The sequence below is a fragment of the Prinia subflava genome, chromosome 20, assembly GCF_021018805.1.
Source record: "Prinia subflava isolate CZ2003 ecotype Zambia chromosome 20, Cam_Psub_1.2, whole genome shotgun sequence".
Taxonomy (NCBI): domain Eukaryota; kingdom Metazoa; phylum Chordata; class Aves; order Passeriformes; family Cisticolidae; genus Prinia; species Prinia subflava.
In genome coordinates, this window is record NC_086266.1 from 5416042 (window position 1) to 5429373 (window position 13332).

The 13332-nt window shown below is 50.2% G+C and overlaps 1 protein-coding gene across 1 annotated transcript in view; it reads right to left on the reverse strand.

Annotated features, from left to right (window-relative positions):
- Positions 1 to 396: 396 nt before the first annotated feature.
- The window catches only part of LOC134560683 (gamma-aminobutyric acid receptor subunit gamma-4), a 36074-nt gene continuing 23138 nt past the window's right edge, over positions 397 to 13332 (reverse strand). Inside the window, exons 4-9 of the mRNA XM_063416923.1 lie at positions 9841 to 10061; positions 9376 to 9458; positions 7402 to 7539; positions 5805 to 5957; positions 2950 to 3152; positions 397 to 1860 (exon numbers count right to left, since the gene is read on the reverse strand). Coding sequence (XP_063272993.1) covers positions 1567 to 1860; positions 2950 to 3152; positions 5805 to 5957; positions 7402 to 7539; positions 9376 to 9458; positions 9841 to 10061 — 1092 coding nt within the window. The 3' untranslated portion in view covers positions 397 to 1566. The remainder of the gene's footprint in view (positions 1861 to 2949; positions 3153 to 5804; positions 5958 to 7401; positions 7540 to 9375; positions 9459 to 9840; positions 10062 to 13332) is intronic.

The following is a 13332-nucleotide window of genomic DNA, read 5'->3' on the forward strand; positions in this document are numbered from 1 at the left end:
AAGAATATGTAAAAAACTCCTGCCCCTGTTAGCTGTCCTGTGAGCCAGCCTTTTCTAACTTTGCCTCTGCAGCCATGCTGACTTTCTTCTCCTGGCAAGCTTTTTAAGTTCTAATTTTTTTTTTTCTAAAACATGCTGGTTTTAAAAAAAGATCTTTTCTAATTTACACAGTAAGTAACTATTAACAGCCCACTGCTTTTCACAATCATGCTGTGGGCCACATCAGCAGCTGGTGTAAATGGGGAGGCAGCCAGTTGACACATTATAGACCTTGGGCCTGAGTTTCCTCTTTATTACGCAGTTTCTCCCCAGCTGAAACTGAATTATGCATTTCTCCATCTCTTTAAGATGGGACCATCTCACTATGTTTGTCCTTAAAATCCATCAAGGACTCCATTTCCTGATTTTATGAGGAAACAGGCCAAGTGATGATGGCAACTGGGAGGGGTCATCCAGTTAGAGAAAAACCCCTTGTTTTATGTAATTATGAAAGAAATAAAGAGGGGAACACATCTGAGCTGCAGGAATGTGTGTTCCCTTTCCTATACCCCTTCCTCAGGTTGGCACTGACTACCCAGCACAGATCTGATGGCACCAATGAGTGTCACTGCATGGGACAGCACTGTCCCTTTGTGATTCATGTGACACAGGCCAAACAAAAATACCTCACCACAGGCTCAGGAAGGTTCTTCTGGCCTTTCTCACAAGGACTTCTTCCCTCTTTTGGCTACTCCCAACTGCAGAGCCTGCTCTGAGTCCTGGTCACACAGCAGAAATGTCACCGTGGGCCCTGAAGGGTCTGCTCCAGTGAGGCAGGTGGGCTCTTGCAGCTCGTGGAGTGCTTTTCATCCCCGTCTGATGGGAGTCAGCAGTGCCTGGGTGGGTGGGTGTCCTGGAGTGATCCGTGAGGAATCTTCACAGATACTCTGCGGGGAGCTGGGGGAGGCTTGCAGCAACTCCGTCCTTGCCAGTGCCACCATCAGATATCTGGGCAGGCCCAAAATGTTTTAGCCAAGCCCAGCTTCTATGGAAAAGCTGCACTGCTTTTTCCTTTTCCACACTATTTCCTTCTGACCTTTCTGAGCTTCTATCACCCCATGAAGTCTGTTCTGGTGGTGGTGGTGCAGAAGTCGTAAGCTGTATTTTATTTCCTTTGCAGTCCTAATAACTATGCAGAAAACTCCATTTGCCATCACTTCCCTTGAAATTTAGGAGTAGGATTGGATGGGAAAATGAAAGGCATTAAGATTTTTGTTTTTGACAAAATCCCTAATGCTTGAGATGGGAATAGGATGTTTTTGGGTAATCTTACAAGGAGTACAATGCTGGTGGCGTTGGAGAGGGGCTTGTCTGGGGAAGGGTAGATTTTCTAAAAAGATATGTTAGAAGGCTAAAAAAAAGCTGTTTGGTTCTTCTCAGAAGAGATGAGAGAGCGGGAAGGGGGGATCACCAGGTGGGGTTGTTCAGACTGACAGCTGGCTACAACAGGAGAGACGCTGTGCTCTAGCTCCTCGAGAAGCCCCTCTGGCCGGTGCCCAGTCCCTCCCAGCCGAGGAGAAAGGAGGGCTAGAGATAGAGATAGGCAATCCAGTAGACGATGTTGAAGAGCAGGAAGGCGGTGGGGAAGAAGACGCGGGAGTAGGAGTCCAGGCGGGATATGTGGATGCGGACCCGCCCCTCCCGCCACATCCCCGTCTGACAGTCCTCGATGCAGCAGAAGAACCTCTCGCACTCCTTCCCCTCCAGGCACGGCGAGCCGGGCTCGTCATCCTCGTCCTCCTCCATCTCCGGGGGCCAGTGCATGATGTGGTTGATGTTGATGGCGGTGAAGGTTGGCATCACCTGGGCACCGGCAGGTGGCTGTGAGGGGGAGACATAGGAGGGTGAAGGGGAGGAAAAGGCAGCTGAGAATGTTCTGGAAACCAACCCCCACCCAACTGGCAGCAGAACAGATCAGATCATCATGGGTGCAGTTCAGTGGAGAGGGATGACTGATCTTCCCCAGTCTCTGCACCTGGATGTGAATCACCACGTTTGTGTGCAGGGGGAGCTGGCAGCTCCCTGCAGGAGTGTGAGTGTTCTTCCTGGCACTCCAGGGCACAGCCCTGCTCAGCAAAGGTCTGACTGCCCTGATTCCCCATCTGTGCCAATGTGTCAGAAACATGACCTGTTCGATCTGTTCTGGCTCTTCCCTCATGTCCCTGAGCTCAGGGGTCTCTGAGGACACAGCACACAGCCCAGATGTGTCTGCTCCTCGCTGCCAGTTACTGGAGAAAAGCTGGGGAGAGGCTGTGTGCCTCTTGGCCGACCATGATCCTCATGGAAGAGCTCTGTCCACCCTGGGATAGGAGGGTGGGGGAATATGGGGGATGTGCTGGGAAATGAGCCTGGCCCAGAAGAGATACATCTCTCTCTGTTTCAGTTCTGCCCCAGTTCAGAGGCCTCTTCAGTTCATGTGTCAGAAGTACCTGCCATGAGCTGGGGCAGATCTCATGACAGAGCATGAGGATGAGGAGAATCATGACCACCATGGGTTCATTATCCCTTCACTCAGGAGGTCTTCTCATGGAAGAGCACGAAAAAAGATTGGCTTCTGCATCTCTGTGACCTAAGACACCTCTGTGATCCAGAGATCAAACTGATACAGGCATCTTAAAGTGGCATTTACATTTAGTTGTGTGAGTCATTCTAAACTGTTCCGATAAGCTCTCCAGCAGTTCTGAAGAGAGCACAGTGTGCCTGGCTCTGACAGGGGCTTCCTTGTTTTAAGGGCTTTTTCTGGCTGTGTCTCACCTCTCACACCCAGCACACAGGGTGAAGACTGGATGAACTCAGTAGGGGTCGGGCACTAAAACCACACCAGCAGTTTCCACTGCAGGCTCAGGAAGGATGTTTTTAAACAGCTTTAAATAGCTTTTAAATCCACCCCCACTGACCCCTGTGACCTACCAGCCGGGCTTTCCTGTGGCTGTGCTCCAGTGGTTTCTTGTTTCCCACCAGGTAGTTGAGCGTGGCGTACTCCATGAGCGCGGCGAAGACGAAGATGAAGCACACAGAGACAAAGAGGTCCATGGCTGTGATGTAGGAAACTCGGGGGAGGTGCTTGCGGGAGATGGTGCTCAGGGTGGTCATGGTGAGCACAGTCGTGATGCCTAAGAGGGAAAACAGCTGGCTTAAGTACTGACAAGGAGCACTTCTGTCTCCTACACCCCTCAAAACAGCCCCATTTTCCCTCTGCTCTGGTTGTCTGGTCCTATTTTTGCTGTTCTCAGCCAGGCTGTGGTCTTGAGGAACCCTCTGACAATGCTCTGTGAAAAAGAATGATGTTCAAAATTCAGGTATCACACCAATGTGGACTGGTAAATGAGCTGGAAACTCAGACTCTGCATGACGCTGGGTTGGTCATGCAGGGCTTGCCCTCATCTCCTGTCCTCCATGTGCCTCAGCACAGCTTCTAGAAGGATCTGTTCCACGATCAGAGGGGAGGTTGACAGGTCTGTGGTTCCTAAGATCCTCCTTTTCACCCTTTGAAAAAATGGGTGCAATATTTCCCCTTTTCTGGTTACTGCCATGGCTTTTCAAGTATCATGGAGAGTGGCTTGGAAACCACATCAGCCATGCTCTGGGATGTATCTTGTCAAGTCCCACAGACTTATGGATGCTCAGGTTCCTGAGGAGGTCTCAAAGCTGATCTTGTCTTGCTGTGAGAGGGACTTTGCTGCTCCAGTCCCTGCAATCCATCCACTGTGGAATGTGGGGGGAGAGGCTGCCAGTGAAGACTGAGGCAAAAAAAGTACCTCAGCCTCCTTCTCATTGCTTTTTACCCCTTTGCCAGTTATGTTCAACTTGCTTTGACCTTCTCTTTCTGGCTGACAAAACTGGAGAAGCCCCTCTTAGTATTCTCTGCATCCCTAACCCCATCCCTGCACAACTGGGCAGTGTCCCTGTGCTCCTCCCAGGATACCTGTCCCTGCTTCCACTGCCTGTGCATTTCCTTCTTGCCTTTTAGTCTGACCAGAAGCTCTTGGCTCATCCATGCTGATCTCTTGCCTTCCTTTCCTGATTTCTTAAACCTGGGGTTTGAGAACCCTTTTGCTCTTTAGAAAGTATCCTGAAAAATCTGCCAGTGCTGCTCTGCTCCCTGGTCATCAGGCTGCCCTGTAGCAGATAACAATCACAAGCTTCCTTTCATTTCCTTGGTCCAATTCCTACCCATAAATTTTCAATCTGCTCCTGGCTATTCTTCAGAGACAGCTCTTCACAATCTATCCATTCCTTGATGCAGAGGGCAAGTGCGTAGGAGGTGATAAGGAATTTCTTTTGACATGAGTGGGGCTTGGAATTGTTTTTGCAGAAGCAGCAATGCTCACGTTTCTGCTTCCAGAGATGAAGTGTCAGGAGTCAACAAAGGATCAGCTACAGGAGTTGGCATTGTGATCTCATCCGCTGATTTTCAGGATGTGGGGAAGAAGCAGGAAGTCCACCTTTCTCCTTCTCTAGCATCCACCTAAATCCACCTGCCACCCTTTCCTGGGGTCACCTCAGTGGCTCTGGGGATGAGCATGGCACAAGATTTTCATGTTTTCCTGCCATACTTGCATTAGCAGATGTGATGTGACTTCCCATATTTTTGAAGTGCCAGTGGAACTGGTCCAGTTTACATCTCCCTAATGTAGGCTGGCAGGCTCGAAATGTGCTGGAGATCGTTTGTATTAAGTACAACAGGGGCTGTGGAGAGAATACATTATTCTTCATGAGCTGTGGTCCCTTCCCATTGAGAGGGGCCCCTCTCCTGGGGAAACCTGCCTTTGTTTTTTGAGACAGTCGCTGGAGCCGTGCACATTTTCCTCTTGCTGTTCATTCCTTTGCCAGCCACAGACTATGGCACACCCTCACCTTCATTGGAAATGACACCCTCTTCCTCCTCCTCTCTCCACGAGCACCAAACTAATTAATTTTGAGAGGGAGGTGGGGAGACACAGCCATCATGGCTGGGCTCTAAATAGCTGATGGCACCTCCTCTCCTCTCCTCTCCATCCCCACAGAGACCTGCAGGCAGGGCTGGGAATGCTGCCTCCAATTAAAGGCAAAGTCAGCGGGGCTGATAGGGAGGACAGCACTGGGAATCACAGCTTGCTGCAAAATGCAGATACAGCCAAAGCGTATTAAAGACCCGGGAAGATCTCCCCAGCACCTATCAGAGCAGCATTCAATCAACAGAAGCCTTTCTCCTGCCTCGAGGAAGCCACTGCAGTTTGCTGAGAAAATCTAAACAAAAGGCAGAGCTGCTGTCACTCTCTGGGTCCTGTGGGGTGACTGACACAAAAGGGTTGTACCTGGGGCTCTGTGCACTCAGCCAAGCAACTTTATCCATTAACCCTACAACCCTCCTGTCAGCAGCCCTGCACAGAAGCCTTGAAAAGTTGTGAAGAAACCTGGAAAATGTGCATGGGACAGGAGCCCTCAGGGCAGCACTGCAATGCCACAGCTCAGCCCCTCCCTCTCCCTTTTGGTGCATGAGAATATCCCACTGCTGGCTTGGAAAAGGCTGTGCTTGGGTTTCAGGTGAAGCTACGAGAGTGAGATGCTCTCCTGAGATAATCCAGCAGCCCAAGCCAGCAGAGCTGGAGGTTTGGTTGAGCCTGTGGAGTGTTACACACACAGGAAGCTGAAGGAGTGGAATATTCTCTGGTAAGCTCAAAAATGCCAGAAATGGCTTCAGGAGATTTCATAGTCCAACACTGCCAGCCTGCTTGCCTGGCAGAGTTTGACAAGCATCAGACATGCGTCATCCTGTCTCTTACCCAGAGATGTCCTGGCTGGTGTAGAGTCTCTCTTGATCCAGAAGGAAACCCAGGAAAGAACAACAGTCAGGATGCAGGGAATGTAGGTCTGAATGGCAAAGTAACCCATCCGTCTGCTTAGGTCAAAAGAAACTGTCATCACCATGTACTCCCCTAGGAAAAAGCAACAGAGACATTGGAATCTTAACAAGGGGCTTCCTAAAGCAGAAAAATCAGTAAACTTTCAGAATTTGGAGTTTCTGGTGAGGTTTTCTTGTTGTTTGAAGTGCCTGTCCATCTGGTTTTGCAGCTGCCCAGATTGTTAACTTCACGTGGCTGGCTGAGTAGGTTTGGTGACTCGCTGGTTTTGTGGCTAGTGGATTCTGTGGCTACCTGGCTGGCTCTGTGGCTGCTTGATGCCTTTGTGACTAACTGAAGAGCTGGTTTTATGGTTGCCCAACTGGCTGTTTGCCTGGCTGTCCATATGGCCACCAGGCTGCACTCATACTGGCCTGACTAAGGACACTGAGAAGCACAGAGTTAGGAAAAGTTTCAGGGAAGGAACTGCAGGCAGCATTTATCTTCATCTGATTGCTTCAAGGGTGCCTTTTCTATAGAAGCTCTTTGGCTTTAACAGGCTGCATGGCCTGGCTTGCTAACGAACTACCTGAGCTGTGACAAAGGAGGTGTCCTTCAATCGCTTCCACTGAGAGTGTGCTCCTGCCTCTGGAAAAGGCATGTGGTGCTGTACATCCTAATTGCTCATTTGGCAACTTACAGTGGAGCTGGTTTCTTTTTTCAGGGGCTCACAGTGAGTATTGGAAGAAAGCCACCTGACAGCTCTGGGGTTAAGATGGAGCTTGCAAGCAATTACCAAAAAAAAAAGGGAATTACAAACATTAGAGGGCTACTGGTGCATTCAGGACACTTTCACTTCTTGTCCCAGTTTGTGCTGCCTTTCTACCCCAGCTGCCACGGCTGAGAGCAGCTGCTTCCTGCAGAGTGGGAGAAGCACTGCTCCTTGCTTAAAGGAGGAGTTTCAGAGGGCTTAAAAGTATGAGCTCACCCCACCTTCAGGAATCCAAAGGCTTTCCTCAGTTGTCTGTGGGAAGGAAAGGGGATGTGAGCTATTATGAGGAGGAGGGGGAGCTGAAGGGCTTCCATTATTTAGCTTCTTCACACATGCAGCCTTGTCCCTGTCTCTTAAAGCACAGTTCAGGTGTTCATCAGCCTGACGTGAGTTTACAGAAGGAAAGATGGAGACCTGCAAGTTCTGATTTCTCCACCCCCGTTCCAATCACAAGCATCACCCAGGGATTACACAGCGTGCACACCCTGCAGCAAGAGGGGATTTAAGGTCCCTCTCCCGAACCTTCAGTTAGGGATAGCTTCATTCACACCAGCACTGTCACCCCACAGCTCACAGATGTCAGTGGTTCTGGCCTCTCCTTGCTCCATCTTCCCCTCACCCTCCATCCCTATCCATCCTGCTCCCTCCAGCCGAGGTCCATCCCTTCATTTTTAGTTTTTTGCTCTGACCATGCTGTTGTAACCTTCCTTCCCCACTCCTCTGCCTCCCACCAGGCCTCCTCCCGTGGGCTACCTCCCCTCGCCTCACCTGCCCCAGTCCTGAGGACCTCCGAGGTGTTCCTGAGCCCCGTGAAGTCGAACTGGTAGAGCCTCCAGGTGCGCTGGTCCGACACCTCGATGGAGTAACGTCTCCAGCGATACACGATCTCCTCCCGGGGGTATCCATCTGGGAAAATCCAGCCACGGGCGTCAGGGGGAGGGTGTGCCCTGTGCCCCCACCTCGGGGGAACAGTGCTTAGTGGAATGTTGTTTATTGTTAAAAGAAAACACAAGCGAGCAGTGTTCGAAGCAGGTGTGCTTGGCTAGAACAATTGTCTGTAAGCTTTAGCAATATGCTGTTGGCTTCAAAACTTTTAAAATGCCCTGTAACAAAGAGATCTTTGGCTGCTGCTGGCAGAGGTGAGCTGTTGCCATCCTTCAGTTGTGTAAAACACTGTTAGGAGGCTGATGCTGCAATAAAGACTTGAGGAATGCTGAGCAGTGTCCCTGTCCCATTTGTGCCCGAAGACCCAACGCAAGGCACCAGCCTGACTATAAAAGCACTGGCATCTCACCAGAGCTGCTCTGCAAAGATGAACCCTTCAGGCAGGTGTTTCTGGAGCCTTTTGTTTAGATTCCCTGAGCATTCCCACACGGAATGGGAGTAGGGACTGCATCTCCCCTTGAGGACTGCTTCAGATCCTGGGGATGGGGAAGGCATTGCCAGAAACAGAGCCTTGCTAAGGACTGCACTGCTGGGGATGAGATGTGAGTTGGTCCAAGAGGACTCTGGTGGTTTGAGGAAAAATTTCTTAGAGGGTGGCAGAGCAATGGAACGTTGTTCCCAGGGAGGTTGTGGAGCCTCCCTCCCATGATTCTGGAGTCAAAACTCTGGATTCCAAACCCCACCTGGCTGCACTCCTGTGTAACCTGCTCTAGGTGAGTGGGACTGTTATAGATGATCTCCAAGGGCCCCTTCCAGCCCTGACTGTTCTGTGATTCTGTGACGCCACCAGCCTGAAACCTTTAAGGGTTTTAGCTCCCTGGGGCAGCTGCCACCTCATGAATGCCATCCCAGCATGAGTACAAAGCTGCCAGCATGGTTCTGGCTGCTCTGTGTGCTCCCTGTAGGGAGCTGATCTGTGGAAAAGAAGGGGTGCATTCTCCATGGAGAAGAAAACTTGGCCCTGCAGGCTGCAGCACAGCTTCTCCTGCTTCTGGCTTTCTTGATAAAGAAAAAATCCTGCTGTAAAGCAGGGACCTAGGAGAAAGTCTCTCGGAGGAGGATGGAGTAAGAGCTTGGCAGCTAACTAACAGCGTGTTTCTAATTATCAACCGTGTATGGCATGCACCATTAATTAGCAAAGAATGAGGGGTGGTGGGAGATGAAGGGATGAGATTTCCTCAGCATGCTGCCTCCTTCTGAAGCACCTCAGAGCTCTGAGCTGCATCTCTTCAGTGGCAGGGGAAGCAGGAGAACCCGAGCTCAGATGATTAAATCAGATTTCCCACCCACGCAGGAGGACAGGGATCTCTTGGTGCAGAAAGGCTCCCTGCAAAATTACCACAGGAGATGTGATACCATCAGAAGCCCTCTCTGCTGAAGAGTCTGGATGAGTAGTGACTGACAGGGGAGGTCTGAGTAACCCTCCTTTGGAGCAGAACGTTTCCAGACCTCACTCAGAGAGTGGGAGAAGAAGGAAGATGCAAAGCAGGACGGGTGCCATTTGTCCACCAGAATATATCCGTGTTCTGTCTGGAGTGACCAGGTGGTCAGTGAAATAATCTCCTCCAATCCACCCAAATTAAGGAGAAACTCAGAGATGTTGGGAATCTGTCCCTGACAACCTCTGCTAGCCCAGGAATGGGAGGATGCTTCAGGCCATGAAGGGTAATGGCTCAGGAAGGGTGCCATAGAAATTAGGTGTAGCTAAAAGGGAGGATGGCTTCCCCAGGAAAGCATTACTCCACTGAGGTTTCTCTGCTCACCTTCTAAAGCTATCTTTAAAATATGTATACTCACAACTGGAAAAAACCAAAGGGCAGGAGTGAGTGTCCATTGGGAAATTCTGCAGCTGGAGCAGACATTCAGCCTCGATTGTCAGCCTGAGACACAGAGAGAGAGATTTTGAGCTGGTGAAGTTGGTTTGCTTCCAGCACCTAAATGTGACAGAGGCATTCTCACTTCCTTGAGAACTAATTTGCTGAAGATCAGCCTGTTTGCAGGAACATTCCAACCAAAAATACACATTTGGATATTTTCAAGGTGAGGAAAAACATCCAAGTTTCACCTTCAAAAAACCCTTCTGTTTAGTCAACTTTTCAGATTTGTTTATGGAAGTGAGAAGTTACTGGAGCAAAGAGCCAGATGTTTATTAACAGACTAAAACAGCTGGACTGACCAAGACAACATTCTGAAGGATTTTAGTTTAGGGAACCACTTGACCATCTCTTTGTTCCCTCCCCCAGCAGAGCCCGCTGGGTGTACCTGAGAGTGTAGAGCACTTTCCCGTCGTTCCAGATGCGGAGGAGCTGGTTGGGAGTGGTGATCCAGTGGGAGTCAGCCCGTTTGGAGTTCCTGAAGAAGGTGTCAGGGATCCAGATGCGGCTCACCATGTTGGTGTTGAGCGTCAGCGCCTTCAGGGTGCTGTTGAACCGCAGGCGCCGGTCGTACCACGTCTGAGCAAAGAAGATGTCAATGGTGTACTCCTGGGAAAATAGGGAAAAATGGCATTGTGGAATGCCTCAAATCCCTCAGGGGAACTCAGAGATATCATTATATTATTTGGGAGGGCTGAAATAACGATACAGGAAACTCTAATCTTCTTGGAAGGCACATAGCAAAAGTTTATTAAAAGGCACATCCTTTTTATACAGCATTTTGGTACAATTGAATATGATTGGTCATTTAGGCTGACACCTCTTTGTAAACATTTTTGCAAATAAACAAGTAGGAAAAACATCAGGAAATCAAAAGATTAGAAATTGTTTGGAATATCTTTTCACAGTCCCCCCAGAGCAGGTGCCTGGGAAAATCTGACTTGCTCTCTCACAAGCTGCCTGATGCCTAAGAAATTATCTTTGACCACTGTCAGCATCCACACCCAGGGTCCTGGCCTGGAAAGATACAGCACAGAGTTTCCACGTAGACTGAAAGAAAATACTTCCCCCACGATGCCTTGCTGATCCAGCCCAGTTTGCTTTCCCCGTATGTCCCTAACTGGAGTGGTTTGTCCTTTCCCTGTTTCCCTGTTGGTTGTGGCACCCCTGGTGGCCTGCTCCTGTGTCCCCTGTAGGTCCCTGACCTTTGCCCTGCCCTTTGTACTGCCCCATTCCCTCAGACCATTGGTCCTGACCCCTGTTTAGGCCTGTGCACAGCTCATGGCGAGGTCTCTGTTCCTGATTTCCCTTTGGAGTATAGGAATTCACCTTGCTGGAACTGATTCATACAAAGGCCCCTCTTGCCTCTCTTTGCTGAGCTAGCCTGGTGTGTGTGGATGTGAGAGCTTGGCTGCTTTGCCTGAATTCCCCCTAAGCAGCTTTTCCACAGGAGATGCTGACTGGGATATGGGCAGCAGCTCCACTATCTAAAACCACACTGCTGCATGGGATGTTCTGAGAGGGATGCAGGCCAAGCAGAGCCTGCTCCTCTGGTCTGCAGGCAGCCACAGCCAGAACATTTCTTTTCTCAGTCTGGGAGCAAGTGTTGGTGACCACAGACACCTTTCCAGGCTCACCATTAGCTCACAGCCAGGACATCCATGGCACACTTGGGAAGAGCCAAAGACTCTGTGTTTACTGGTGGGCTGAGCCTGGCCCTTGCCTGGAAAACCAGGACTAAACAAACAAAACCTTGGGCTTCCTCTTGGCAGACAACTCAATACTCCTTTTAAGGCATGGAGGGGCAGTGTGGACCTTGGCTGAGTCCAGCCTTAAATTCAGCTTTCAGTCACAGGGAAAGCTGCTCACCAGCTCAGCAGAGAAAGCAAGCAGACAGCTCTTTCTGTTATTTATTGGGGCCTAGCCTTGTTCCATACACCTAATTTGTACATAGAGCAATAGTAGTGCTGTGCATAAATCGAGTGACAATCCATCCCTTGCTACAGGACTGACACTGCAAAGTGTTCATATGAAAACTCAGAGCAGTCTGGGCAGATATCCCTTGCTGGAGATTAGAAAAGAAACCTGGGGCTGCCAGCTCTGGGTGCAACCAGTTAAAAATCCTGATTCTTTCGCTGACTGAAAAAAGATTTTCCACCATAATAAGGACCTTCAGTTTTGGTAAGAGAGTGTGTCCTAGCTCCTGGCAGTTCTGGGAGGCAGCTCCTGCCTGGGTTGGACTGGCAGTAGCCCACACCATTAGCCCACCACTCTGCTGCTCGCTGCTGCAAGTCAATTTGCTCCTGAGAAGGTGCTAATTAATGCCATGGAGGAACAAGTCTGGCACTCAGCAGCTGTCTGAAGCAGAGCCCAGATGCAGTTCCACCAGTCCCTGCTACAGTCCCCTGCTCCTGAGAGCTGCTGGCGTGACCTCTGCTCCCTTTCACTCCTGTTGAACCTGCACGACCCCCGCTGCCTCCCTCTCTTTTGTGTGCAGAGATGAAGAAAGTCTGACTTTGCCATCCCTCCCTCTCATTCTCCTCCTCGCTGTATTGATTTATCTCGGTGGAATTTTTATGACTGCAGCACATCCTCCCCACGCTGCCCTCGCTGCTGGCTCGGAGCGGGCTCCTCCAGCTCTGCTGGAATAGCTGCAGCACTCCATGGGACAGCGTGTCCTGCTCCCCTGGCAGCCAGCAGAGAGAGGGATGGGTCCCCAGCACGTCCCTTGCACAGGAATGAGGTGGTGAGGGAAGGGCTTTTGCCATCAGGCAGCTGAACCACTCTCCAGGCTGGTGCTTCACCCTGGTTAGACAAAGGTGACAGGGACAGGGCCTGATGGGTGTCTAAGTGGGGACAATGGGCACAATCAGAGGGGTGGCTTTGCCTCTACAGTTCATTCAAAGCACACATGAGCAGGCACAGGGCTAAGGACAGCAGCAGCCCTCACAGCCAAGTGCACAGGCACGGCCCCTGCCCACACCCAGGGGGTTGGGAGAGCCCATCCCAGCACCTGAATGTGCTGGATCATCCTGGGTACTGCTTGGATACAGGGTGTGTGGTGATGGAGACATGTAAAAATGTGAAATAAAAGTAGCATTGGCACAGCGTTGGGGCCAAAATAGCACAATATTTGACATATTCTCCCCCATCACTGCACACCCCGTTTGAGTTCATATGAGTTTACAAAGCTCCTCCTAAGTAATATCTCTGGTGTAGGAGAAAGCAACCAAAAATGCAACAATAAATTCATGTTAGATGTCACTATCAGTGTTTAACTCCCAACTGGAGTCACTGGTGACATCTCACTTCTGGGCTGACTGCTCCGTTATGTCCTGCTGTAAAGTTCACCATTCAAGTCTGGGATGATCAATGCTAGAACTCTTCCAGAGTGGAGGGTCAGCTCTTCCAGGGGTTTAGCATTTATTATCAAGGCCAGATTTTCAGGAGGTATCAGCATGAAAGAGCTCCTCTTGTGCCATTCATAGCCAGCCTTTGCAAAAGGTGTGGTGCACAAGTCATTCAGCTCCTCAGAAAAATCTGAGCTGTTATTGTCACTGTCCTGTGGTTTGATCTAATTTCAGTGGCTATTATTAGCACAGCTATTCACGAGGCAGAACTTAGTAGCTGAGCTGGCTCCCTTGCCTCTCTGTAGGGAGCCCATTGGGAAATTTTGGCATTTACAAATGTGTTTTCTTTCAGAATTATCTGAGGCAAGATTTATACAAAAGCGCTCTGGCCTTTGGGAGGACTTTTACCCTTCCCACTTCCTCCTCCTGCTGAGTGAGGGAGCAGCTGTGTGGCTGAGCTGCCCACTGGGGTTGAACCACCACAGCTCCAGAAGAATTCAGCATCTGTTCCCATCAGGAATGCCCACTCT